Raw genomic sequence first — 26503 nt, 5'->3', positions numbered from 1 at the left:
AAAAAACTACCTGTGCATCACTCTATCCGACAATATAAACTTTTTTTTCTGATGTCCATGCCTCGTTTAAAATAAATTGTAACTGTGGGCAAACGTCGTGTTACTGTAACAGCTGCCGCAAAAATTTGAGGGAATGTCTAATAAAAGTCTTCAGTTGTTATTGTCAAGCTGTCCATTAGCCAACTTTTAGCGTAACGTTAGCAGGGCTTACTGAAGTACTTCTAGACGTCCATGGCTACTAAATGTCTTGATCAAGACAGCTACTAGGCTTTTGAATTAGCCGTTCAAGACATCTTTTAGATATCAAATAGCTGCTTGCGTGTTTCGTGGGTGCCGTGTGCTTGGCGAAAGCCATCGACCCGTCCAACGCTTGACACAAAGAAGTCCATCAGTGAACTATTCCCGAGTAAGTGTGAGCGCCTGTTTGCACTTTGCGAAATCTTTTTGAACATGTGCAACTGTGTTTTTCGTTCAGGTGGTCCCATCATAAAGCCAATCCTGAAGCCCCTCAGCCCGACAGTCGTGCACAGCCAGTTTCCCGACGTGAACTGCGCGTTCAGGCATGTCATAAATTTTGAAGAGAGTTGCGCGATTGAGGCACCTGATGCTGTTGTCGCCGTTGCTGCCAAGCAAACTGACGAGTCGCACTGCGACCTCGTAAAAAAAATATTTGATAATGAGTGGCAGCTTCACCATAGCTTTGAAGTTTCAAGCACATTACCCCTGAGGCTCAAAAAAAGTGACATGTTGTCCACGCTCTCAGCAAAGGAGAAATGCTTTTATGAGTGTGCGATAAGCAAAAGCATGGATGAGGTTGTAGAAATTGCTTTAGCAACAAGGCGGCAAGCATCAGTGACAAGGTTTGTTGCTATATTATACCTAGTGTATCCACTTGTGTTTCCTCTTATTGATGAGCATACCTTATCACAGATGGCACACAGAACGCCGTCTGCGAATCACTAGCAGCAGTGCACACCGCGTCAAAACCAGGTGCAACAACTATGAGACTCTGGCAAGTTCCCTTGCGAGGCCAAGGTTCTTTTCATCTGCTGCAACTTCTTATGGTAAGCTAGAATTCAGAAATAGGCTAGATAATCTAGGCACTGTGCTAAATTGTATGAAAGAAGTTCACGGATATTTAACGCATAGCATGACAAACATTTACCGGTGCTGACTGTGGAGTCACCTTTTACTGATGCTTTGTGCAGGAAAACAAATGGAAAATGAAGCAAGAGCAGAGCTGTCCACAGCACTTGGCACTGTCATCCACGAAGTAAAGATGCATGCATACTTTGAAAGAGAGCTTGAAACTTATGCTACTCTTTTGATTTGCAGGTTGGCCTTTTCATCCACCCGGAGCAACCCTGGCTATGCTGCAGCCCAGATGGCATTCTGGATTCAGATGGAAGAATGTGTCTGATCGAGATAAAGTGCCCATTTTCTCTAAAGGATAGGAAACTCATCGACCATGAACACGAAGAAAGCTTCGTGCCATACATTCACTATGTGAATGGCCAACTTCGGCTGAAGAAAACGCACCAGTATTATTCTCAGATGATGCTTATGCTGTACATTTTAGGCATGAGAGAAGCGTTTCTTTATATTTATTCATCACAGCAAAGCATCACCGTATGTGTAGAGCGCGATGAAACTTTCCTCGCAGAATATGTGCCCAAACTTGAGACCTTTTATTTTAAACATTTCTTGAGTGAGATAGTTAAGTACACCTGAAAGCATTCAAATTTTTTCTTCTTTTATGTACTATGTGATGCACCAGTGATATTGTTCTAGTGCTTTGAAATGTTTTAAAATACCTGAAAGTATTCTCATTGTTTTGCTTCTTTTATGTACTATGTGATGCACCAGTGATATTGCTCTAGTGCTTTGAAATGTGTTAGACCTTTGCGTTCCGGTAAATGTTAATGGTACTCTAAGTTGGTTTATGGTGTTTAACGTCCCAAAGTGACTCGGGCTGTGAGAGACGCCATAGTGGATGGCTCGGGATAATTGCGACCAACGGCCCGATGGCTGGTGCGAAGAGAGCCAGAGAAGGTGACTCACAATAATGAAATGCTCAGCACCTTTTCGTGTCCAGGTGCAAGGATTTGTCACCTTGCGTCTAAGGTACCGACGGCTTCGGCATTGTCGCGGCCATTGATAACGATCAGCTCTGTCAAGTAATCCCCTTGGGGTGTCGTATTGAGACTGATACTGCATTTGACAAATGAGGTGAATGATGTTTCCCCTATTAAGTGGTCTGGAGAAATCAAGACATTTAAGCTGCGTTTTGAGATGCTGGAGAGATTCCCGCAACCAGCATGATGTGAATCAACATCTTTTCGATTTAACGATGTATTCGTCACTGATGCTTGAGGGCTCCTGGCCGAAAGGCGACAATGAGTCCTGGCAGTACTGACATTGCAGCGTACAAGAGCTTCCGTAAATGAATAGTAGTCTAGTCACCGATTCAGAGCATTTGTTTGTTTGCATTTTTGTGTGTCCTGGCAGAGCACATACCCCAGACCCTGGGATTTTAGTTTATACTTTTGCTAAGTCCAATAGGGAATAATACATTTTGTCAGTATGCCTTTGTAGCTTTATTATGCAACCATGCACGGCTAGTGCCAGCAGTGCCACTCTGTAGTAGTAAAAACACAGTAATGTGTTTGCCAATATTCATGTGAATTGCTGCTATACTTTCAAACAAATGCTCCCGTGTGCTTACAACAGACCGGTATATAATTGACTGTGTGTTGGAGATGTCTGTGCTAATACTTCAAATGTTTTTCTGGTGCAATATTTTTGTCTCTTTAAACATATTTACAAACGTCTCACAGCTGGGTACGAGTGGTGGCCCTGACTTTCATTTGTATTGTGTTTCAATGTTCATCTAAATTTCCATACAAGAGTTTCTGTATTGTGCCTCCACAGGAATGTCGGTATTGTGACACTTTACAATAAAAACTTCTACAGAAACATGCATGTCATTCAGGTTCTGGATTATCAACACTCCTTGGCAGTAATGTTGTGCTAGATATCTAGTTTAGTTTCACAGTTTAGTGTCAATATGACTGTCGTACAATTACTGTACCTTGAAAGATGCACGACATTCTTTTCATGTGCAGTAATTGACATGGCTTTTGAGAAGCTTCCACTCTCAGTTCATGTGCAGGTACCAACGTATGTGAATTTAAAATGAACCACAGAAAATCGTATATTTTTAAAATGTATTTGTATTTACCATCCATCACATCACGTGCCAACTTATTATACAAAAAAACACCATGCCAGTGCCGCTACAGCTGCTGCTATGCTGCATTCCCCATAAGCCAACGTGTATGCGCCATTATCACCTGCAGCTTAAACATTGAAGAAAAGGTTGGCTTAGCCACTGAGAGAACGACCTAAGTGCTCTTTTGGAACCATTACAACTAAGCATGCATAGTAGACAAACATTCAGTGATGTCAGCCTCAGCCCAGCATATTCAAAAGGCTGCTTTTTTGCCCAACAAATTTATCAAAATGAGCATTCAAACTAACTCTGTGTCTGGATTACTTGGCTCAATAATGGGTGGCTGAAGGTTCGCAAGAATGCAGCACATCCGCATTATGTCACTCATGTGGGGAATCGGATCAATAGGCACCCTTGAATTCACTATGCCAAACATTTTCAGTCTCTGTATAGCTCTTTCAACATGTATACGCACCTGTGCGACATGATAGGTTTGCTCCAGCTCTTCATGGGTGAATTGAACATTTCCTTTCGAAAATGGTGGTAGCACAATAATTCCCTTCTGGCTTTCAGTGGGTGCTTTAATTCCAGGGAAACCCTTGTCCACTAAAATAACATCTCCTGGTTCTATGCGATCAAGAAACCCTGACTCCAGTGTAATGTGAGTGTCTGAGGTGCGGCCACCATACGCCTGTGACACAAAGGTGACTGTTCCATTTGGCAATATACCTATCAAAAACTTCAACGTGTAGCCACCTTTGTAATGCGAAAACAGGGCACGTTTCTGTTCTGTGGTGGGTGGTTCTTCTGTGCGAAGCTCTGTGCAATCAATTATGTAGCGGCAGCGTGGGAAGTGCAGCTTAAAACATGTGGGCATCGTGGCTTGTACTGCTCCAAGCGATGGCTCCGGTATCCATTTCTGCATTGCATTTAACAGATTAGTTAATACAAAGTAGAATATGCGGCTAACTGTCGTGCGATGAAGGCCAAAAAGCACTGCAATGCTGGCGAATGAAACGCCCAGCTTCATTTCATCACTTCTGGAAAATCGGCACGTCCACTTCTCTCACAACAATGGGTGAAAGCACAGACAATAACAGAGAAAAGACGTTTGCGCTAACACCACACAGTTCACGAAAGGCATCCTTTCTCTGGATCAGAGAATTGTAGCCAAGAAATGCACAGCTGCGCTCGTTCGGTCCGATAGCTGTCGATCTCACACACCTTGTACACCTTTCTCAACAATGCTGGTATGGCAAACTTGTGTAGATGCGGCGCCTTCTGCTGTCACAGAGAGGAACAGAGTGCAAACACCTCCGTTAAAGTCTGCATCTGTCTGGGTCATCTGAAAAGTTGTAGAAAAGCATCTCGTCAAGCTTTGTTTTAAGTGCTTGGGAAGAACTTGAACGCATTGAAATGTTGCGTTAATCTCAAGCAAAAGAATAATGTCTTGGTTGACAGGAATAATTGAGTGATGAGACATTAGTTAAGTGGAGTCGCGATCGAATACATGTTCCCTGCCATTAGGACCACTTATGATCATTGGTGCATGAAATGAAATGCCTCGAAACACTGCTTGAATTAAGACACAACACAGTGCTTCCAGTAAACTGGGGTGTGGCCTGAGGGTGGTACATCAGGGCAAGTGTCACTCCCAAATAATTTTTTTTCTGTTTACTTTGGGACACCGAGCACGAGAGGTAAACACCTGTCTACCGAGCACCTATTCCGTGTCAAGGGCGTGCCTCGTCCAAAATTTCTGGCTAGGCCACTGACGCAAACGAAACACGCTTGAAGGCTAGTCTCTCGTGATAATAATAAACATATAACACGTCTGCTCACCACGGATGCGGATGTGCCCGTTTCTTCCGGTAATGCAATGATTTCGTCGGCGAAGTCAGTCGAGGAGTTCTCTGTAGTCGCCGTGATTGCGCTCTTGGATGTCGGCGCTTGAAGCACTGCGCGACGTCGCTGAACCCTATAAAAAAAACAGCTGTAAGCCCGCTTAATGAATACTGCAATACATTTTCAGTTTTCATGGAGGCGCAACAATTTCTTTGAACTATCGGTTCAGCCGCGCTTCAAAGTCGTAAAGAACTGTAGCATCGCAGCAATTTTTTTCACAGCCTATTCTAACCACTTCACGGGTAACCTTTCTATTAATAACACTCACCTCTTATATCTGTCGAGCTTTGATGCCGGTAGTACAGCATCACTTCTTTTGTAACACGGCGGAAACACAGTTGGCACATAGGCGGGATGGCCGGCAATCGTGCTCGCTTTGTTACCGACAAAGTGAGCGCTGCAGATGACTGTCCTGCGTTGCACTGGCTGCCACAAATCTCCATTCGGGCTAAAAATAATAAAAGAAAACAAGGGAACCAACAATGTGTTAATATTACCTTGAGAGAAAGCGATAGAAACCGCGCGAAGACATGACGCGCTTGCTTACCGGGTGCGCCGAACGGCAGCGATCCAACGTTGTCGCCGATCAGCCTCGTACGATTTCCAAGGAAAGTGATAAAACTGCACCTTCGGCAGTTTCCCTGCCGTGTTCTTGTAGCTGTTATGACATCCGCACACGCAACAGTAGATAGAGGTCGACTGTTTTCGCCGTGTACACACGCTTGCGTTGCTAGGGGCCATCGTCCACCTGCTGCGGCTAGGCGCGGCTGTGCGGATGGAACAGGGACATTTCGCCAGCCGCCGCCGCAGTGGCGCTGCAGGTCTGATTTGAAACAGCAGCGCTCGAGGCCTATAGCTGCCATGCAAAATACCGCTTTCACCCAAGCCAGTATGGAGCTGCTCATAGGCGGCGCCGCTGCGTTCACAATATGGCGGCGCCTAAGAAAAAGCGGTGCATAAAGGAAATTTTCAAGTGATAAGAAAAAAAACTCCCCATACGTGGGCCGACCCACGGCGGAGCTGAAGCACTCGCCATACTAGGCTGTTGTGCCCGGCGGCCGTTCAGGGGGAGATGCCACACCTGCGACATGCAGTCGTCACGCCTCCATTCGTCACACCTGTCAGCAGCCCGAATTGGCCTGTCCACGCCGGAGTGAAGGTCGGTGCAAGGCTACGACTTTGCACGCCTGTCTGCAGCCCAAATTGGCATGACCACGTCGGGGAGCGGAGTCAGCGTGCGTTTCCGACCGGGCGCACCGAAATTGGTCTCCTGACGCCGGATTGGTGGAAACCAGGAACAATGACGACGCAGGCATCGCATCGCATTTCTAGCGCATCACATTAATGTAAACAACAGTAATGCGCTAGGAAGGCGCATCGCATTAATGCGCCAGGCGAGGGTAGATTTACGGGCGCGAGTCGACTCTGGCGGAGCATGTAAACGCAGGATCGTCGCATTAGGAATTATGGGAAAGAATTAGCCACCAACATAGCGGCGGTCCCGGCTGCCCGCTTCGAATTGAATTTGGCGTTGCTTTTGTAAAATGCACTTCGTTCGTAGCAAATGATTGTGTAAACGGCTTTTGCTTAGTCTCAGGCCGCTTCGACGACAGAGTATTATGGCTAACCTTGTGGTGTTTACGAGATCGCTTCTCGTTTCGAACGAGTCGAAGCCTAACGATAGAAATGGATGGATGGATGGATGGATGGAAGGTAGGAGCGTCCCCTTTGAAACGGGGTGATGGCAGTTGCCACCATGCTCAGCTTTTTATTTTGTCTTTTATTTTTATTTACCTGTGCTGTGTGTTATTAAAATTCTCGATTTTCTTTAAATACGTCTTCCTACCCTTTTAACCTTATGTCACCTGTCTGCTTTTGAGCCACCAATCCTCCAATCGCCTTTTGCTAATTTTCACCGCATATTTATTTACATGACTATTATTATCTCTGAACCCTAGGGCCTCGGGAAGCGTGACTGTGGCCGCATCGACATCGGGATTGATACCATCACATTTTAGTATGAGGTGTTCTATTGTTTCTGCAGATTTACCAAACACAGTACATGTGTCTTCTTCTTCGTTAAATTTCTTTTTATAGCTCCGCGTTCTAAGACATCCTGACCTAGCTTCAAAGAGAAGGGCACTGCCTCTTGAGTTATCATAAAACGCTTCCTTCCTGATCTGCTGTTTCCAGTCCCGATATAGTTCAACACTACGCTTCTTTTCCATTGAATTTATCCAATTTATACCTTCCGCATTTTTAACCTGTCGTTTAATGCTCTGTCTTTCTTCATCCTCGTGTCTGGCATACTTACTGGTTAGCTTCCTAGTCCTTTTCCGCCATTGTGAGTCAACGCTCTTTCTGTATAGGTATTTAAATACCTTAGCTGCCCACCTGTTATCGTCCAATTTCCTCAGGCGTTTTTCGTATAGGATTTTACTCTGAGCTTCCCGTGCTTCGAACGATGCCCAGCCCATATCCCCCTGTACTGCTTCGTTTGTGGTTTTCCCGTGGGCACCTAGTGCTAATCTTCCCACAGCTCTCTGATTTACTACTAGTCTCGACTGAACCTCTGCCCTTAAGCACAGGACCGCATTCCCGAAAGTAAGCCCCCGACACCATTACTCCCTTCCAAATACCTCTCAGTGCCTCATACCTGTTCCCACTGGACCACGAATATCCTCTGGACATCCCGATTAGATCCGAACGTCCAAGTCCCGGTCAGGACGTCCAGTGGATAACATGTGGACATTAATTTCGGGATGTCCTATTTAAGACATCCTTCAGACATCCACACGATTGAACTTCTGGGATCTAAACAAAATCCCAAAACTTTAATCCTATGGATGTCTGAAGGATGTTTTCAATGGGATGTCCCATACCGGCCATATGTGGGACCAACACACCCAGTCCAACACGTACTACGTGACCATATCGCGGCATATTAAATCTACCACGGCTGCCTTAAGCGCACGCTCTTCCGAAAAGACATGCCAGCCAGCAATGGGAAGTTGCTGCACTCATAATCAAACTTCCAATGCAGACGATAAATGGAGAAGTTGAAATGAACGACCGAAACTGCACAAGCATATTGGGAGGAAACGTCACAAAGAGACAGGCAGAACGCCGGAACAGCTACGCATTACCACCTACCGCAAGGCGTAACCGAATCAATCGTGTCCTATGCTCCTACGCTCTCCGAACATGTCAAGAAAGAAGAGTACAGCACGGAGGAAGGAAACTCAGGAGAGGCCCTGACGTCACTCTTTGTGAAGCTAAAGTGAAGCCGGTAGTTGGCGTTGCTCATGGCGTTGCTCCGCCTATCGGGCCAGCTCTCCTCTCTTGTTTACATTTCTCGCGAAACCACGCCGCGCTGCGCGCAAGCGTGGTGCTCGGACGCGCGCGCTCCTAAACAATCGTTAGCACGTTAGCATGATTCCGCCAAAGAGGGCAATATTTCCCGCGGATATTCCTTCGTCCGTTGCCATTGCCGTGGTGCGGTACAATGCGTACAGCGTTGCATGCGCGTTCATTTCACGAACTGTAGTTCCTCGTGTCCCACCTGGCCACAGCAAAATCCGGGAGAGCACGGTCCAGCTAACGCAGCGCAACAAAACACGGAGACCAACGCGAACCTGGCCCGCACAGCGCCTTTGCCACGGTACGAAACATACGGAGCAACACGTGTGAGCGCACAGAACCAAAACCATGGAGCAAGGAAACTGAGGAGAGGCCCTACCCCCTCCGCGCGCTAGGAGAAAAGTGTGGAGGAAATGACGTAGTAGGTTCTCCTCTTTTTTGCAGATTTTTTCATTCTTTGCCGTGGCGGCCACGCCTTTCGGGCACAATGGCAGCTTTGTTTACATTTCTCGCGAAACCACGCCGCAGCGCGGCGTGGTTTCGCGAGAAATGTAAACAAGAGAGGAGAGCTGGCCCGAAAAGCGGAGCAACGCCACGAGCTACGCCAACTTCCGGCTTCACTTTAGCTTCACAAAGAGTGACGTCAGGGCCTCTCCTCAGTTTCCTTCCTCCGTGGCTACATGTAAACGCGTCGCATCGCCTAAAGCCCCTTAAGTAGCGCCATTCACTTCCCTCCTCCTCCGCTCGGCGCGGCCTCGATGGTGGCGCCGCCGGTGGTGGGCCTGCCGTAGCAGACGACACGCTACGGGAAGAAATCCGCGGAAAAGCTTGGTCGAGCCCTGCGGAGCAGTTTTTTCAATACAGATGTTGCTTCGTCAGTCGGTAACTGGCCTTAAAGATGTCGTGTTGGAATTGTGGAAGAAATAGAGAAAAGGACTATTATTCAAGGCGTATTTAAGGCGTAAAGTGCGCGCGCGTTGAGAGTTCGTGTTGCTGAAACACTACGCAAGCACACGGTGTGCTCAAACACGCGCGTAATTACCAAAGTTTCAGGTTTTGACAGCGTGAAAATATGTGTACGTGGTTTCGTAGGTTAATTTACGTGCCTGCAGGATACTTTTGTTCGGCCGGCGCGTGAGAGATTCCGACTGTCAGCGGTCAGCGACGCCTGGCAACAGGGCCGCTTTTTTCATTGCGGGGTGCTTTCGTAATCGTGACGATAGATTGTTTTTTTTTTTTACAAGTACTGCTCCAAGAGGGCACATGTAACGGCTAACGAAGGCCTCTGAAGAGCACGTGACATTACAATAAAGCAGGCGGCGCAGAGAGTGTTCGCATACAAAATCGGCTGTCCGCTATAGCGGACAGCCTATCATATACTCCTTTGGCATGCACAGGCTTCGACGAGCCCCATCCAGCCCTGGTTCTAGCTTTGGTGCTCCCGTTGCAGCTTTGGCCCTGGAGGCGCCGTCAATAGTACGAGGTTGTTACAACTAGTAAATAAAATGTATTGAAGAAATACAATCGCGCTGAGGCGCCAACTTCTAAAGCAGCGCTAGCGCGCCCGCGCGAGAATTATGAAACGCCAACAAGGAATTTACCGGCCCACGTACGACTCTACGATCAAAGTGCACGTGAAACATCCCCTGGCGACCCAGATAACGTTATCCGGAGCCATGCACTACGACCTCCATCAGAGCTTTAGTCGCTTCGGGACGTTAAAAACGTTAATCACCACAAACCAAATCAATACACGCGGGCGTACATTCGAAGCTAAAAGACTGCATCCACAAGTCATAGTGAACCTTGCAAAAGCATCGAGAATGTGCTAACTTCTGGTGGAGCTCAAAACACACCCAGTATAAAGTCGCTTCTATGTCACATGGCCAGCTGCACATGCGTGCACTTTCACCGCAAGACGAAACTACATGAAACAAAGAGAGCACATTCGAGAAAAAAGTCAACTTCAACGCGCTAAAAACCACGCAGAGCATGAACACATACACATTTTCGAAGCGGAAGGTGTCAACTAGGCTCAAAAGAAGAGGTTGAGCCGTGGCACTTCACGAAGCCGTGCGTTCTTTGCCACTTCCTCGAAGTCAACCCGTCCGATCCTGTGAATCCACACTTTTCTTCTTGCGTTGCGCCCGCCGGATGTTGCGGCAACCGAAGGCGCAGGAGCACGGCATCGCAATTAAGTTCTCGGCCCTAACACATTCTATTACGCTAACGCATTCCGTAAGTCCGTCTACCGTACTTTCGTCGCGCAGGCCCAACAATGGAGGTCGGAGCGCGCTGGAAAGAAAAAAGTATACGGAAGCGCGGCGCCTGCTTCCACGTGACACAGATAGGCCAATGGGGGGGCGGAGGAGGCTGGGGAGACAGGAGGCGTCTAAATTCCCCTGATAATTTGAAAGTAGCGACACTCTCCTCCTCACGGCGCTTTCCTCCTCGATTCTCCTCGCCCGCCGGCTGCGCACGGCGCGCTTTTCCTCCTGGGCTCCCGCGGACAGGCCGCAGGATTCTATGGAGGCGTGTTATTTTGGGCCAGTTGCGCGCCCCAGTGGGGTTGAACATTTTGAGAAATGCTAATAACAGCATCGATAATGCTGGAGCCAACGTTTATGAGGAGGTTGTTTTTTTCTTAAAGCCGTATGAACGGGGTATACCAATGTAAAGGGAGCTTTGAGGCGAGTTCTATACTCCAGACAATTTTTCTGCCACATGATCAGATGCTTTACTTCGTGCGTCTGATCTATTATTGCTTGTGACACATCTCTTTGTGTGTGGCTTATTAAGCGAAAGCCTTAGACCTCTGTTTCAAGGTCCCGTTGTGAGCTACAGAAAATATCACGTGACCGAAGGAAGGCGGGAAGCGAACCAAAGCATTTGCAGCCGCGCATAAGAGATGATTAATGATTAGCAAACTAATGATTGATTAGTGATTGGATTAAGATGAATTCGGGTGTATTAAGGAGGATTAAAGTCGATGAAGGTGTATTAGGGTGAATGAAGGTACATAAAGGAGGGCTAGGTTGGATTAAGGTCGATGAAGGTGGATTAGGGTGGATGAAGGTGCGTTGAGGTGCATTAAGGACGATTATAGTGGATTAGGGTAGGTTAAAGTGTATGTAGGAGGATAAGGGTGGATTAGGAAGGATTAAGGTGCATTAAGGAGGATTATGGTGGGTTAGGGTGAATTAAAGTGCATGAAGGTGAATTAAGGAGGATTAGGGTGGACTAAGGTAGATGAATGTGGATTCGGGTGGATTAAGGACGATTATAGTGGATTATGGTGGATTAAAGTGAATGAGGAAGCCTTAGGGTTGATTAAGGAGGGTTAGAGTAGATTAAGGTCGATGAAGGTGGATTAGGGTGCATTAAGGAGGACTTTCGTGTATTAAAGTGAATGAAGGAGGATTAAGGCCGATGAATTTGGATTCGGTGGATAAATGTGCATTAGGAGGATTATGGTAGGCTAATAGGTCCTAATACTCAATGAACCCTAATTCACCTTAGTCCACCCTAAACCACCTTAATGCTCCTTCATCAACCTTCATCCAGCTTAATACTCCAACTCCACCTTAATACAACCTAATCAACCTATATCGCCCCTAATGCACCTTAGCCTACCCTATACGGCTATAATCTTCCTTTATCAACCCTAATTCACCTTAATCCACATTAATCGACCTTAGTCTTCCTTTATCCACCTTAATCCTCCCTAGTCCTTGTTAATGTACCCTAATACACCCTAATTGGTCTTAATACCCTTTCATCAACCCGTCACCTTAATCCACCATAATCGGCCTTAATCCTCCTCCACCCACCTTAATCTTTATTCATGCCTCTTAATCCTTCTTATTGCACTCTAATCCACCTTAATCTTCTTTATTACACTCTGATCAACCTTAATCCTCCCTAATTCACCTTACGTCAATCACTGATGATTGCAGGCCGGAAGAATGAAAAAAAATGCAGAATTACGGCATGCATTGCTACGAGCTATAAGAAAGACACCTCAGCTCGCAAATAACGCTGTTCTTTGTCGAAACCAAGTTCTTTCGGCCAATGTCATGCAACCACTGCTTCCTGCGCAAGCCGTCACACTTCCCTTGTGGTATCGTAAAAACGGCATAACCATCTTCAGGCTTCTTGCTGCAGTTATATGCGCAACAGCCCGGCATAGCGCTAGCGCATAGAGCAGGAAACATAGCATACAACGTTCGCTACGCCGAGCTAAAGCGCCGAGCCAGCCGTGCTCAGAAGGAAAATGGCGCGAACGAAAAACAAAAACACAACAAAACTCAAGATCCGCGCGTTTCCAAGGGCAACGGCAGGGAGACCAATCGTCGTGCAGAAAAACGGAGGGCAAAACAGGTTGCCGCGGGTGAACGCACGAGCGGCGAGGAGGTCGGGCGGCAGCGGCAGAGTTTAAAGAGTGTCTCTACTTTCAAATTATCAAGGGATTTTAGAGGCGTGGAGGAGGAAGCGCCAGGGTGAGCGGGGTGGCGGAAAGATCTAAGAATGGCGCTACATTTGAAAAATTGAGGGGTTTTAGCATCGCCTTTCCCAAATGCTGCTGTTATCGGGAAGCGTGCGCTGCAGTGCGTTAACCGGCGTGGGTAGTTTCGTCAGTTGCGTCGTCCTCGATAGCTGTGTGCTTGTGCTCTGCGATGTTTCACCCGTTTCACGACTCGTACCGCTCGTGCATCGTGCAGCGGTGCACGAATACCTCAAAAACAATTAAGCCCTACAATTAAGATTGTTCCGGGTGCCTAAAGACAACAGGTGAGCGCGCAGACCCAAGGACATCAGAAGGCGCATGTACACGAACACAGCCCTGTCCGTGTGTGAGCTGCATGAGCCTCCGGACGTCGTTGCGCCTTGATTGTGCTACACTTCCCTCTTACCGGTAGAGAAAGCTGACAAATAAGTGTTCCTCCGCACTGTCACCTGGTCTATATGACTGGTCTATATGTCTTGCGTTTTTCTGTGCCAAATGTCATTCTGCAACTTCAGTAACTTAGCTTTCCATTCCGCCCTCAGTGCTTTTTCTGTGTGTCACGTGTTCTACAAACGTACTAACAGCTGAAAAATTACTGTTCGTGTATTATCTCAGTAATCGCCGATGGGAAAACCGCGCGAACAACTTTTATGTGTAGGTATGGTATGGTATGAAAAACTTTATTTTGGTCCTGAGGGATCAGTCTGGGACTGATGCGGGCCGCTCCCACGTCGGTACAGAGAGGCCGAGCCCCTCTGCCATCACACGGGCCCTCTGGACAGCCCTGAGTTGGTCCGCCAGCACTTCACTGTGCAGCATGCGCTGCCACCACTGTTCACCTCGAGAGCCATCACCGGCCAACACGCCAAGCAGCGCCACAGCATGTGTTGTAAATCGAGCAAACCCCCACACTTACTACAATAGACTGAAACCCCGCAGTCCGGATTAATTTTATTCATGATGACCGGGTTAGGGTACGTTCGTGTCTGCAGAAGCCGTAATGTAACCGCCTGCGGCCTATTTAATTTAGGATGTGGCAGCGCGAATGCCCTGCGCCCTAAGTAATAGTGCTTGGTGATGTCGTTGTAGGTTAACAGTTGGTCCCTGTACTCAGGAGCGGGAGATCCAGCCCCTTCAGGGAGTACACGGCACACTAATCCTCGTGCCTCCCTGTGCGCCACCTCGTTGAGGTTACGCGGGGCTCCCTCCACTGTCCCCATGTGCGCTGGGAACCAAGTAACTGTATGCGAAGTGATATCCATACCCTGTAGCAGTCTGTTAGCCGGTTTCGCAACAAGTCCTCTCGAGAAGGCTGTAATCGTAGATCGCGAGTCGCTAAACACCAAAACTCTTCTTGAATCAATTAGTGCTAGAGCAATAGCCACCTGTTCAGCAACCCCCGGATCTTTGGTATAAATGGAAGCAGCATTTCTAACGCTCCCTTTGCCATCTACCACCACCACCGAATAAGCATTTTTACCATTAATCCATGCGGCGTCAACAAACGCAGACTGTTCCTCCTGATCCTTTGCCTCTCGCAACAAAGCCCTAGCTCTCGCGACCCGCCTCCCTACATTGTGCACGGGGTGCACATTCCGCGGAAACGGACGAACCATGATATTTGCCCTAAGGTTCACGTTCAACTCGTGTAGGGGCGCCCTATCGTGCGACACAGCCACGGATTCTTCAATTGACTCTAAAATATACCTACCCGCTGGTGTACCTAGCAACCGCTCCCTCTGTGCGGTACGTTGAGCCTCAGCAATTTCATCTAAAGTATTATGCAAACCCAGTTTACGCATTTTTTTCTTCTGGAAAGCATGACCATTGCAAGTGTCCTAAATGCAGATTTTTGCAGTTCGTGCTTATTATACAAAGGAGTGCCCAGTAGGTACGACTTAGTGGCTTAAGCGACGTCATTTTACTGCTTAGCATTGCATTCGGGGTGAAAGAAAAGTCGTATTGTTAGCTTATTTTACCTCATCTTCGATTGAAGAATAGGCCTTTCTGCGAATGTTTTTTATGTGCTCCTGCAAAAGCCGACTACCTTCTGTTTTCCCGTGTCACACATTTCATATACGTACTTTCGTGCAGGTATTTCTTGTTTTTGTGTGTGGCTGTCAATCAATCATTTATTCTATATTTGAGGCATTTTGCGTGTCATTGTTTTTGCCATTACCAGTGAGTTTTCCCTTTATTTAGTTGTCATGACTGTCATACACGTCGTCCAGTTTTGTGCAATATCTTAGTGCATATATCAGAAGCTCGTCTACATTTTGGTTTTGAGGGAGTTACATAAAAATCTTGTTTTTTTATGTGTGTGTACGTGAAACTGCCTTCGCGTTTTCTAGAGTTTTTTGTTTTATTTCAGTCTGTGAACTTTTGTGTTTAGTATCATGTATATGTCATGCACCTTTCTTTTCTTGAGAGTGTATCACACCGCGTTATAAGAAAAATCTGTTTTCGGAAACGAAGTCAGTAAAGCTAGACCAAAAATCTGTTGTGTTGGAAGTGGAATTTTTTTATGTCCCGGCACATGCTGGTATAAGTATGGGCAAGACTGCGTGCGTGCCAACGCATAGCCCACGGTGCACCACGCGCCAGCTCGCAAGCAATGCCAATGCGCGGCGTAGCGCGCGCATTGCTTGCGAGCTGGTGCGTGGTGCGCCGTAGCGCGCGATAAAAAAGAAAAAAAACGCGCCGCGTACAGGTAAAAACAAAAACAAAGTAAGCGGCGCGCGCGGCATGGGGGAAAGAGGGCGGAGTGGGTCGGCATAATAAAAACAAAGAAAAACGTTTGGGAGAGGAGGCGCCGCGCGGCTGCTGTTCCTGCTGCCACGACAACGCAAACAATCGTGTGCGCCGCCATTATGCTTGTGCATCGCCCTGCTGTTAGGGCCGTAACTGAAGGGGACCTTGGCGCTAGCGTCGAAAGGGTGTCTGCTCGAAAACAGCCAATGGCAGCCATGCGGAGATTCACCCCTGGGGTTACGGTCCCACAGCGCGTCGTCATCCAGCGAAATTCCACATTTGGCAAACGACCAGACTATGACGTCTTGTAGAGCAGTACCCCACGCACAATGCACCCAACCACAAGCAGCCATCAGGGAGGCTCTTTTGACAGGTCCGGTTGGCATAAGTTCCGTCTTCTGCTGCCAACCACTCGTACTCACAGCAGAGCAGGTTCTTAAAAGGCGAAGATCCGGGCTTGTTCCATGACCATGTCGCACTTCAATGGCAGGAGGCGATCACGCATTTCAGCGACGTACCCCGCAAGCTTGGCCTAGAGCTCCGTACTTCGGCCCGTGGGAAATTCTTCGCTTGGCGTCACAGGCGAAAATTTTGCTTCGCTGCAGTCGCCACTCTCACACCACCCGTTCAGAAACATCGAACCCGCGCACTGCTGCGCAGTGATTTCTTTCTTCGGCGTAAAGGATGGCAGCCCTCTTGAATGCTGCTGTGAACGAGGGCTGAATGTTTGGTGGGACTAGAGTACTCATGACGACTTAGGAAGCATGGAAGTAGCACGTAGCCTTAAAGGGAAATAGAAACATGAGCGGCATCTGCTCTTCCATGAACTATCGATACTCCCTGCAAGCACCGCTGTTCTGGGGGTGCCGCCTCGAATGGAACAGCAGCACTTCCATCGACAATCGACACCCCCCATGAGTGCTGTGTGCGCTTCAAAACTCTACAAAGAAGTTGGAAAACCCTTTCAAAAAGTGAACAAATGCGCAGGATAGCGAAAACTACGAGTAGGGCCATAGAGCAAACATAAAATTGCGAGTACGTTGTAGCTCCCCTGATATCTTGTTGGTCTCGCTTTTTTGGCAGTGCCATGTTTTCGTTTCGATTGCAAGTCAAAACCCCCCACTTCAGATTTTCAAATTAAAAAAGCAGGTCAACTTACAATCGTGTACATACGGTAAGTGCCAAGCCAGCACTTATTACATTATATTGCTGCCAGTTATTTTCAACATAAATGACAATATAAATCTACATTAAAATGCTGTCCGGTTTTATATAGAGACAGCAGAACTAAGATTTCAATTCAGTAGATAGTGTTGACAAGAGCTGGTATTGCTCCGAAGAGTTCACGCGAGTGTAATCTAACACCACCCCTCTGGGCACGGCAAGGATATACCTGCATCTCTTCGAGCTGCCTGTTCTGTCCTGCGCCCAGTGTGGGAGGCAAACCTGCAGCACACTCTGTAGACACGGCCTGGGATGCAAGCTGTCCGTCAACGCCACCTGTGCCACGTGTGTCTTCAACCTGACTGGCTGCCAGAGCTTGCTCAATTGGACTCGTGGATATTCTTTCCGTTCCTTCTTGAACTTTATGCGGGAGACGGGGCTTCACAATTGTGTACAACAATGTTTTTTGGTGCCTGAGGGCTAAACTAACAAAAAACAAACAAGCAAGAAAGATGCAGTAGACATTCAGTATTTATTGTGACTTGCAATGAATCTTTCCCTCCCCCATCTTCTTTGTTTTTGTTTAGACAGAGTGACACACAACACAGTCATGATCGCGTACAGATCGACAAAAACCCTGAGACAGCTAAGAAAAAGAAATTACAGAGAAACAGAACAAATAAAAAGAGGGAATTTCACTGGAATACAAGATTTCGCACTTTGACATCATAACAGTGCAAATATGGGCGATAGGAAGTGGTGGCAAAATAAATATGGTCCACAACTCTGGAATGTCCACCCATGCACAGGTGTTTGTATAAATATAGATTATATTATAAATAGGTGTAAATAAATTAGGCACCAGCTAAATAATAAGCGGCATCTGATAGCTGCTGTTTCTTTGGGAGCGAGACAAAAAACAAAACAGAAAACTGCCCAGTCTGTTGACTAGCTGGACTAACTAAGCATATATACCAGCTGCAAACAAAGCTTGCCGAGCACAAATGTGCATTCTCGAGACAAAGAAGCGAGCACGTAATGCATGTCTTTGGTTTAGTCATACAGTGCACAAAAAAGCAGTTGTCAATCTTTGGTTATCACATTCCTGCCTTATTGGGTGCGTTCTTGCCATCGTGAGTATTGCGATGAAGCAAAACAGACTGGCCTTTAATTACACCTTTGTCCTCGTGTAAAAGTGGAGCAAGGCAGACCGTTTGCCTGAACTCTTGCAGCAAAATAATTCCAAGCCAAGGCCCTTTATTTTCTAACGATGCATTCCATTTAGCATTCCTTATTGTTTTCTTATAATTTGTTGAGTCAAATGGCTAATCATGGCCATAATGACAGCGTCAGACACAATGACAAAGAGCAAGAAGAATAGAAAGTGAAATGGATTGTTGCAAAAGTGTGGTCCCCCATCCTGATAGAATAATTCCGTACGTAACCCACACAAAAAGACTTTCACGAGCAGCTGCCAAAAATTAAAGCTCATTATTTTGGAGGAAGATGACAATGCTATCACTGGCACCTCCAGGAAAAGTAAAAGATAAGTTATGTTGACAATGGATAAACAGGAATATGCACATGTGCAATTAGGCTCGGCATGTATCTGTGAATTAACAGATTTCTGCGAGTGTATACATATATTATGTGTATATATATGTGGCTGGGGGTGACCCTCTAGTATAATCGCCAAGAGGAGTTAGGAAGTGTTGCTCTCACAGTGACTGTGAGGGTGAGTGTTATAAAAAAAAAAGGACAACAAATAATGGAACAAATTGTGATATTTCTACTTGAACACAATTGTAATAACGTAAAAGAAGGAAAAAAAATTAACCTCACATGCATCACAAGCACAAAATGTTCAGTGCCTTGCAGTACGATTATAGCAAGAAAATAACTAAAATACTGAAGACACTAATTTTGCTATCATTATATTTTCCAACCATTTTTAAAGTTTGACTGTCATTAAAGCCGTGCAGAGCTTTCCTCGTGAGACATTTTGCACCAAGTTTGTATCTTGCAGGTGGTCTGTCCACTTTCAAAACACATTACATGAAACTAAGTGCTCTTTCAAGAGGTGTCGAATGAGACTCAAGATAGCAAAACAAGAAAGGGGCGAAGTTGTAAACGTCAAAGGATGTGCACATGATGCTACAAATGAAGCAACAAAACAACATGACTTTAAAAAAAAATGGGTGCTTATGAAATGGCAATTGTAAGGCCATATCTTCCCATGATTTCACACACTAAAGCATGCTACCATTCAACGATGTCGAAGAAAGCCTTGATGTGGGACAACTTAAAAACAAGTGTTCCAGATCCATACAAGTGCATTGAATTCACCAAACAGACAAAAATGTTGGTGAACGAGCAGTGTGGGTGTGTTTTCTATGACTTTAGGTAGTACATTCAATTTCCTGTTACCCAGCACGACACCTCACCAGTACCACGAGAGATCTCCTTGATGTAAAGCGTCTAGCCAACGAATGTGCACTAGGTGATGTAGTAGCCACTCAATTTCTTTGAACGGATCCAACTTTCTGGATTTGCTCACATAATCGAGCTTTACTGGTTGCTGAATCCTTAAAAGTTGTCCACCGAGAATAAAGCTGCAAGGATGAAAGCCCTTTGATTTCAGGAAAGTGCGCAAGGGTCAATAATATAAACGAGCACCTCCGGTTTCCTTAAGTGCATATGACTGACCAAACCAAGTGTGGCATGAAGACTAAGTATGTCAGTGTGTTTCCAAACAGACAAAAAGCATAGCCCTGCCAACTGCAGGAAAATGTCAGCACTGCATAGGACACTGTGAGAGCAACGCTTAGATGCCGTTGGAAAGGAGAGGTTTGTGTTCTTCTCATGAATAAAAGTGACTGGACCCCCTAATTGCACAACCTGTGCTGTGCAGCACCAGGTGGTGCGCGTGTTACAGCTGGAAAAGGGGAGACGTCGGCGAGCCAGTGGCATCCTTCCTGCAACGCTTCTGCGACTCCTCAGAGGTTCACGACACTGTCGCCATCCCTCCGGGCATCCAAGTCCGGAGTCGACGCTTCGGGCGTGGTGTCCCGGCTCGTCTGGCGGAGTTTCTCCTGCATCTGTGACAGCATCTCCTGCATGCGCCGGATCTGCATGGGAGAGAGAAGCAAACATTTCTCAGTGGCAGGTGTAACAATGCACACGTCATAAAGCACACGTCAATGCATAAAGTCAAGCGTGCCATGGTGGATCAGGGGCTGTGGCAAAGTGGTGCTGAACACAAGGTCAGGCATTTTGACTCCTGGACATGGAGGCCGTGTTCCAGGAGGTCATATTGAGGGGACAAAATGTGAAAGTACCTGTGTACTTAGATTTAGGTGCACATTAAAGAACCCCAGGCGGTCCACATTTTTGGAGTCCCCCACTACGGCGTGCCTCATAATCAAATTGTGGTTTTGGCACATAAAACCCCAGAATTTTAATGGGAAAACATCATCTATAGTGCTTTGGGTGCATGCTGAAGAACTCCAGGTGATTCTTCAACAGTACAGCATCTCTCATAACCTATGAGTTGCTTTGGAACAGTAAATCACATAGTTTAATGTGAAGGCAAAGTGCAGGTGGACATAAGTACCATGCTGGACAAATGAAATGTTGACACCTCACTGCTGCAATTATTTCACACAAAGAAGAGGCTGAATCGCACTTAGACATTGCTTGTATGAAAGGTTAGAATGTCAGATATTAGTTTGCAGTCATTTGCTACCTCAGGGTAGAAATTGTACATTTATGAACCGAAATAGGTGTCTGCAGTAAAGTGTTGTTAATTCAGAAAATAGAATAATTTGGAGCCATCCTTTTGTCCTGGCAGGCAGGTGTGTGTATTGTTTAATTGCGTCAAGCACTTGCTTAACTCGGATGTATTTTGCTGCAAACCGGTTAATTCAGACAACAGTCAGAGCCATGGCGAGCGCCACAAAACGCAAAAGCGGCACTAGTCATCAGTGGAAACTGTACAGTTTACGGGAACGACACAAAGGGCAAACACTTAACGTCTATTTGTGCTTTTACATGTTTACCGCCGTACATGACACCGCTTTGGCCACGTGCCTTGAGAACTGCATGGCCGTTATTCACAATCATGTCGATCACTGCAGTTTTGTCCACAGTGGTCGTGCTGAGCAGTAGTTTTAACTCAGTGCACACGTTGGCCATGTGTCTTCAGAACTGCGTAGTCACCATGCATCCTGGTGCTCTTTGGCCATAGCTGGCCCGTGTGCCATTAAACACCATACATATCATCATCTCCATGCGTGATCGCATCGGTAATGGCTGCGGTTTCATCCGTAACGGTTACGGCAAGCCAAAGTTACATTTTACCTCAGTGCGCGCGTTGGTCACATGCTGCATGCCTTCAGAACTACGCAGTCACCATTCGTGATCACATCGGTAGTGATTGCAGTTTCGTCGACAGCGATTGCGGCATGCAGTACCATTTTGACGCAGTCCAATGCCAGAAACATGCGATAGCCATCAAGATGAAGAGTGATTCTACTGTGGCTCATAAGCGGGCATCAACCCCGTGGCTACATCACAATGGACGAATTATCTGTCGCTGACTAGCTTACTGACGAGAAAATAACTGGGTGCGTATGCGGTAGTGAAAGGCATGTCTGCTCGGATGAAGATGTGGGTCTTGTGCCACGGCCAAATGGGTTGCACTGCAAAGGAAGTCACAATACCCTCGCGGCTGCAAGCGCTAATCAGTCACGAGTTGGCGAGAATTGCTGCTTCTGCAATGATTTTGTCTGAAGCAGAACAAAAGGTTCTGAATTTATTCAGTAAATAATGGTGGATTGGCGTAGTAAGCATTTATATTGTTTTCGTGATGACTGCGATCATCACATCTATTCTGGCCCCATTCCGGAGCATGGTCTGCTCTTTTGTTGAATTTGCCTTCCGGACAGTGTTTTTCCATCTTTTGCGAGTTTGTTTGTTTGTTCAGTATACGTTCCAGACAGCGCTCTGCTGGCTCCAAAAAGTCTTTCTTCTGAAGTCATCTACAAGCCGAGTCAAATGGCACCAACGATGCCCTCACAGCCCGAATGAGCTTGGCTATGCAACTGAAGAGCCTGAACTGCTTCCTACCACAATGAGATCAAATGCTGACATCATTGATGATCTGCTAGGCTGTGGTGTGCCAATTTCTGCTGCTGCTACATCTGAAGACTTTGCAGACGTCGACAGCGCAGTGTTGTCGTGCGCCAAACTGAACGATGACGAAACAATTGAGCAAGTTCTCTCACCGTCAAACTGCGACTAACTCTGATGATGATGATGTGCCGTGTGCTCTGGAGTCTTCACATGTACATCTGACTCAAGCCTTTGCAGTCCTTGCATCGGCGTACAGAGACTATACAAAACTGGCATAAATACAGGTGCACTTGGTTGCACGTAAGCGAAAGTGCGTGTAGCAATGAATTGATAATTTCTTCCTTTTACAGGGGCCTTATAACATAGATAAAATATTATTTTTTGGATAGATTCGTTTTTTGGAAATTCGATAGTTCGGACTTACTTACGTTCCTCGTGGAGTCTGAATTATCGGTCGTTGACTGTGCTACTGTCTATTTGAAATACCGCGATGGTCAACACGATGGTGGTGGTTTGCTTTCACTTGTCACACAGCTCGATGTGCATCGTGTGCTGTAGCAAAGTACAGCCTATATGCGCCCGAACTTCCATGCAATGCAGTCAAATTAGGCTGTGATGTGCAAATTCAGTTTGGAGCTTGCTGCGTACATGCAACATTTCGCCATTCTGTCTGGTAAATGCAAAAACAAACTTCCCGAAAGCGTTCGTGGTAGTTGCCGGCATGTCACCCACGGACCCAATCTTGGCTTCTGGCCACCTGGTCTGGCCCGTGATTTCATGCCTAATCACCGATGCGGTTTACTGCTCCAAACATATTAGAGACCATCTTGCCACGACGACCTGCTGCCTGCCACTAGATCGGCTGGCAGCAAATTTTTGTCATGGCCACACGATGCAGCTAGACCTAAACAGTGGTGCTTCGTCAGTATCCAGCAGCAACAGTTACTATTTGGTGCAGTGTTGATCAAAATCTTAGTACAGTCTACACTTGTTACAACGGACCCGCATACAACAGACTTTCGGATACAACAGACCATATTTCAGCCTTAGTTTGTTCTGTCTATTTTTTAATGCAACAATGTTCGCTTTTAATGGTCCGCGCTACAACGAAGTATCAGCTACAGCGGACAAAATTAGCGGCATTTTTTTTCAAAATCAGGCGTATAAAACTTACTTTTGCCATGTCGACATGAGCTGACAACTGACTTGTGAAGATCAGCCGATGATAACGGCTCGATATTGCACACGCGAGGGAGGATGGCGGCATGGAAACGCGCTGTCTTCCTTCACCCGCGAGGCACGGAGGGTGAGGATGCGAGAGAGAGGGGGTTCTACTCTGGCGGCTGATATACTGAAAGCGATCTGCAATGTGGACAAAGTGCGCCCAGTGCTGGCAGCTTCGTATGTGTTGTGCTTTCGACGTTAGGTACGCATTGAAACGAGACAGCACGAAGGTCAATTCGCTTACTGCTGCTGCAGCACTTATCTTGCTTAATTTGCTATCGCAAGCGATGCTTCGTCGTGTGGGAAAAACAGCGACTTTTTTTTTTTTTACATTGGAAGTTCGTCCCTCACTCTTTGCAAGAAAGTTGTTAGACATTGCGATAAAATTTTCGGAAGTGAGGCATTTCGGATATTATGGACTTTGGATAAAACGGACGTATTTTGTCAGATTATCAGGGTCCGTTGTAATGTGAGTCGACTGTAGTGGCCATACGCCGCTCCTAATGCCGTGACATTATCCCCCAACAAAAGTGAGGGATGGGCGATGAATTGAATAATGGAAAAATATTTCATTGCTGGCACGTCCATGATATTGTGCACATTGTGTATGAAAAATCAAGCGAGACACTGTCCAGTATCCAAAACTACAGTCACAGTTTTACACATATGTGCAGGAATGGAGTGCAAGGTCTGGCTCGGTGCCAGCGCGATTGCTTGCTGCAGCCTGAAAAGCAATGCTATCTCGTCAACCAAGCAACCCACGCTCAGTGGGGTGGAAGGTACTGAATATAGGCAACAGCTGACGGAAGAAACACCGGTTAGAGAGAGGCCGGACTTGGTCCATTGTGGAGCTAATGCAGCCGCTAGTCCACGCCATGCCACTTTCTATGATGCAGGGAAATGGTGCTTGAGGACTTAACTCCATTTTCAAAAGCCCGAGCAACCCTTTCAGTGCAGGGTGGGCGCAGATTACTCATATTTCACTGAAATGTAGCAGGATGTACCAGGGTTTGCATCTCGGTACAGTTCAGTGCAATTGGTGCAGCAGTAGCATCGCTGCAGGCGAAACTGATGCAGCATGCCAGTGAATTTCCAGCTGAGTATGTGCCCCGACAGTGGAGCAAGAGAGAGAGAGCACTTTATCACAAACAAAGCAAGTGGATATGAAATGACCAGTGGAATATGTGCGCTTCCTCTAAATTAGCTATTGCATTAAGGGTTGCACTCCACTGTATCATGTGCTCTAGCATTTCCTCTCACTCTATTCTAAAACCAAACAGATGTCACGTTCGAGCTGCAGGAAGACCTGGTGCTCAATCCTCTTACTGCACCAAGTTTGCCAGCACCATGATGACATGGTCAACTGGAGCATCAGATTCATAACTGCTAGGACACAGGCATTTATGTACTGATGGGTTCACATGTCCCAAAGCAATTATGGGGCTATTAGAGATGCCACAGTGTAGCAGGTTGTTTCAAGGTGCACCCACAGCACACGAGCAGTATTGCGTTGCAGCCTCTGCGAAATGCCGCTGCCACGACCATGAATTGCACCCACGACTTTATGCCCACAAGCAGCAAGTCATCTTTAGCAAGGAACACGTGGCTGATCTGAATGCATACTAAACATGGTATGAGTGCACAAATTGCTGAGTTTCATTTTTAAGGGAGTAAAAGGGAGCAGGCAATTTTTTCCCCATTTTAGGTTTCTGTCGGTGCACTCCTCTCTGCTTTCTTGCTAACCATTGTTGATTTGAATAAGCTTGCTACATAATGGAGTGTGCTATGCAATATTGCGAATCCGTACCACTGATATGCACTGGTACTGTAAAATTTTATCGACCCTCCCAGTGCTGAGGTAGGCACAACTGTTTCAGATGGGAAAAAGTGGGGCCACAGGAAGCAAAACAAGCAGTGAACTCTTGTCAGGGCAAAATGCTTACTTCTTCATCTTTCATCTGGAGCAGGCGGTCAGCTTCTGATATTCCGTCGTATGTGGTTGTCACCGAATCTCTGCCTTGCTTCCTGCACGCATCAGATATACGGGTCACAAATAGAGGTGCACATGCACAGGTAGTTGCTCACTGATAAGGATATGAAAAAAAAAAGAAAACTTGTGAACAGGGTGCAACAACCAAGCACATTGTTCAAGCAATTCAACTTTTTGTGCCTTGCCAACATGCTTACTTTTTTGGAGGGCCAAGTCAGTGCTGTCTGTCCTTGCTATATGCAACTACTTCTATAATTGCATTGCTACTCCACAGCTATCTCTTGCACATTAATGTAGCCAGCTCGTTAAAGAGTTTTACTGCTGAGCTGCAACATAGGCTTTTTGTTACATTGTGATTGATAATATCTTGGCGATACTGTCGTGCAGACCACAAGCTTAGCAGCTCAGGGCATGTGTGCTGGCTGGGTGTACTGTTGTAAGAGAGCTGAGATTACATGCACAGCAGAAGTCGCGCAACATTAACGAGCTTGAATATGACAACTCTGCTTGCTTTTCTGCATGCCTGGGAGCAGGCAACAGACGTGGTTGCAGCAAGTTTTTGCAAAAGCATTATGTGCACCAGGAAATGCAGTTGTGTGCACCTGTTTCATTGTATCAAAGATCCAATGCCGCAGTTGTATATATTTAGTAAAGCAATCAACGGTGCTAGTTGGTGGACGTTCATGATTATAGTATGCTTAGTTTACACAGACGAACGATAGGGACAGCATGCGGATGTACGTCCGTGTGCTGTCCCTATCATTCATCTGTGTACCACTAAGCGCAATATAATTATGAACGCAGTTACATACATGTGCTCACTTTAGTCTACAGTATTTACAAGACCCAAAAAATTCACCGATAATTACGATACTCCCTAATGCGAAATATGAGCGCAGCTCTCTACGTGTCTTCATTTTGCGTGTCCATATTTTGTATTATGATTATATAGGTTTATATTAGGAAGAGAACGGTGTGCGCAGCGCACTTTGTTTCCACAAAGATGATGTGCGCTACTCTGGTGCCATAACATAGCCATTGTCGCTGCACAGCTCGTCTTGTGCGGCACTACGCTTTTCTTCTTGCGCTTTCGTTCCATCAATGATGAGAGTGGTCCTTTGTTGCGGAGAAATCGTGCCACCATTGTGAGTGGCGACGACACCCAAGGGAGCACCGCAACGAGCCTTACTCAAAGCCGTTTGCCATCACCCCTTGCAGCAGCAGTGATACAATTTAC

At 46.5% G+C, this 26503-nt stretch overlaps 1 protein-coding gene and 1 long non-coding RNA gene across 5 annotated transcripts in view; both read right to left on the bottom strand.

The window, feature by feature from the left end:
* Positions 1 to 3215: 3215 nt before the first annotated feature.
* On the bottom strand, positions 3216 to 6566 carry LOC126543171 (uncharacterized). The gene is made up of 4 exons (XR_011893202.1): positions 5685 to 6566; positions 5406 to 5585; positions 5075 to 5210; positions 3216 to 4577 (listed from the first exon to the last, which is right to left on the bottom strand). It is a non-coding gene; the product is annotated as an uncharacterized lncRNA (long non-coding RNA).
* A 10866-nt stretch (positions 6567 to 17432) lies between these two features.
* The window catches only part of Septin4 (septin 4), a 50626-nt gene continuing 41555 nt past the window's right edge, over positions 17433 to 26503 (bottom strand). For all 4 annotated transcript variants that reach the window (XM_050172684.3, XM_050172685.3, XM_050172686.3 and 1 more), the window contains 2 exons: positions 25220 to 25301; positions 17433 to 20047 (listed from right to left, as the gene is read on the bottom strand). In XM_050172684.3, the coding sequence (XP_050028641.1) occupies positions 19916 to 20047; positions 25220 to 25301 (214 nt within the window). In that variant the 3' untranslated portion in view covers positions 17433 to 19915. The remainder of the gene's footprint in view (positions 20048 to 25219; positions 25302 to 26503) is intronic.

This window comes from Dermacentor andersoni, chromosome 3 (assembly GCF_023375885.2).
Source record: "Dermacentor andersoni chromosome 3, qqDerAnde1_hic_scaffold, whole genome shotgun sequence".
NCBI lineage: Eukaryota > Metazoa > Arthropoda > Arachnida > Ixodida > Ixodidae > Dermacentor > Dermacentor andersoni.
This window is presented reverse-complemented; position numbering and strand designations above follow the sequence as displayed.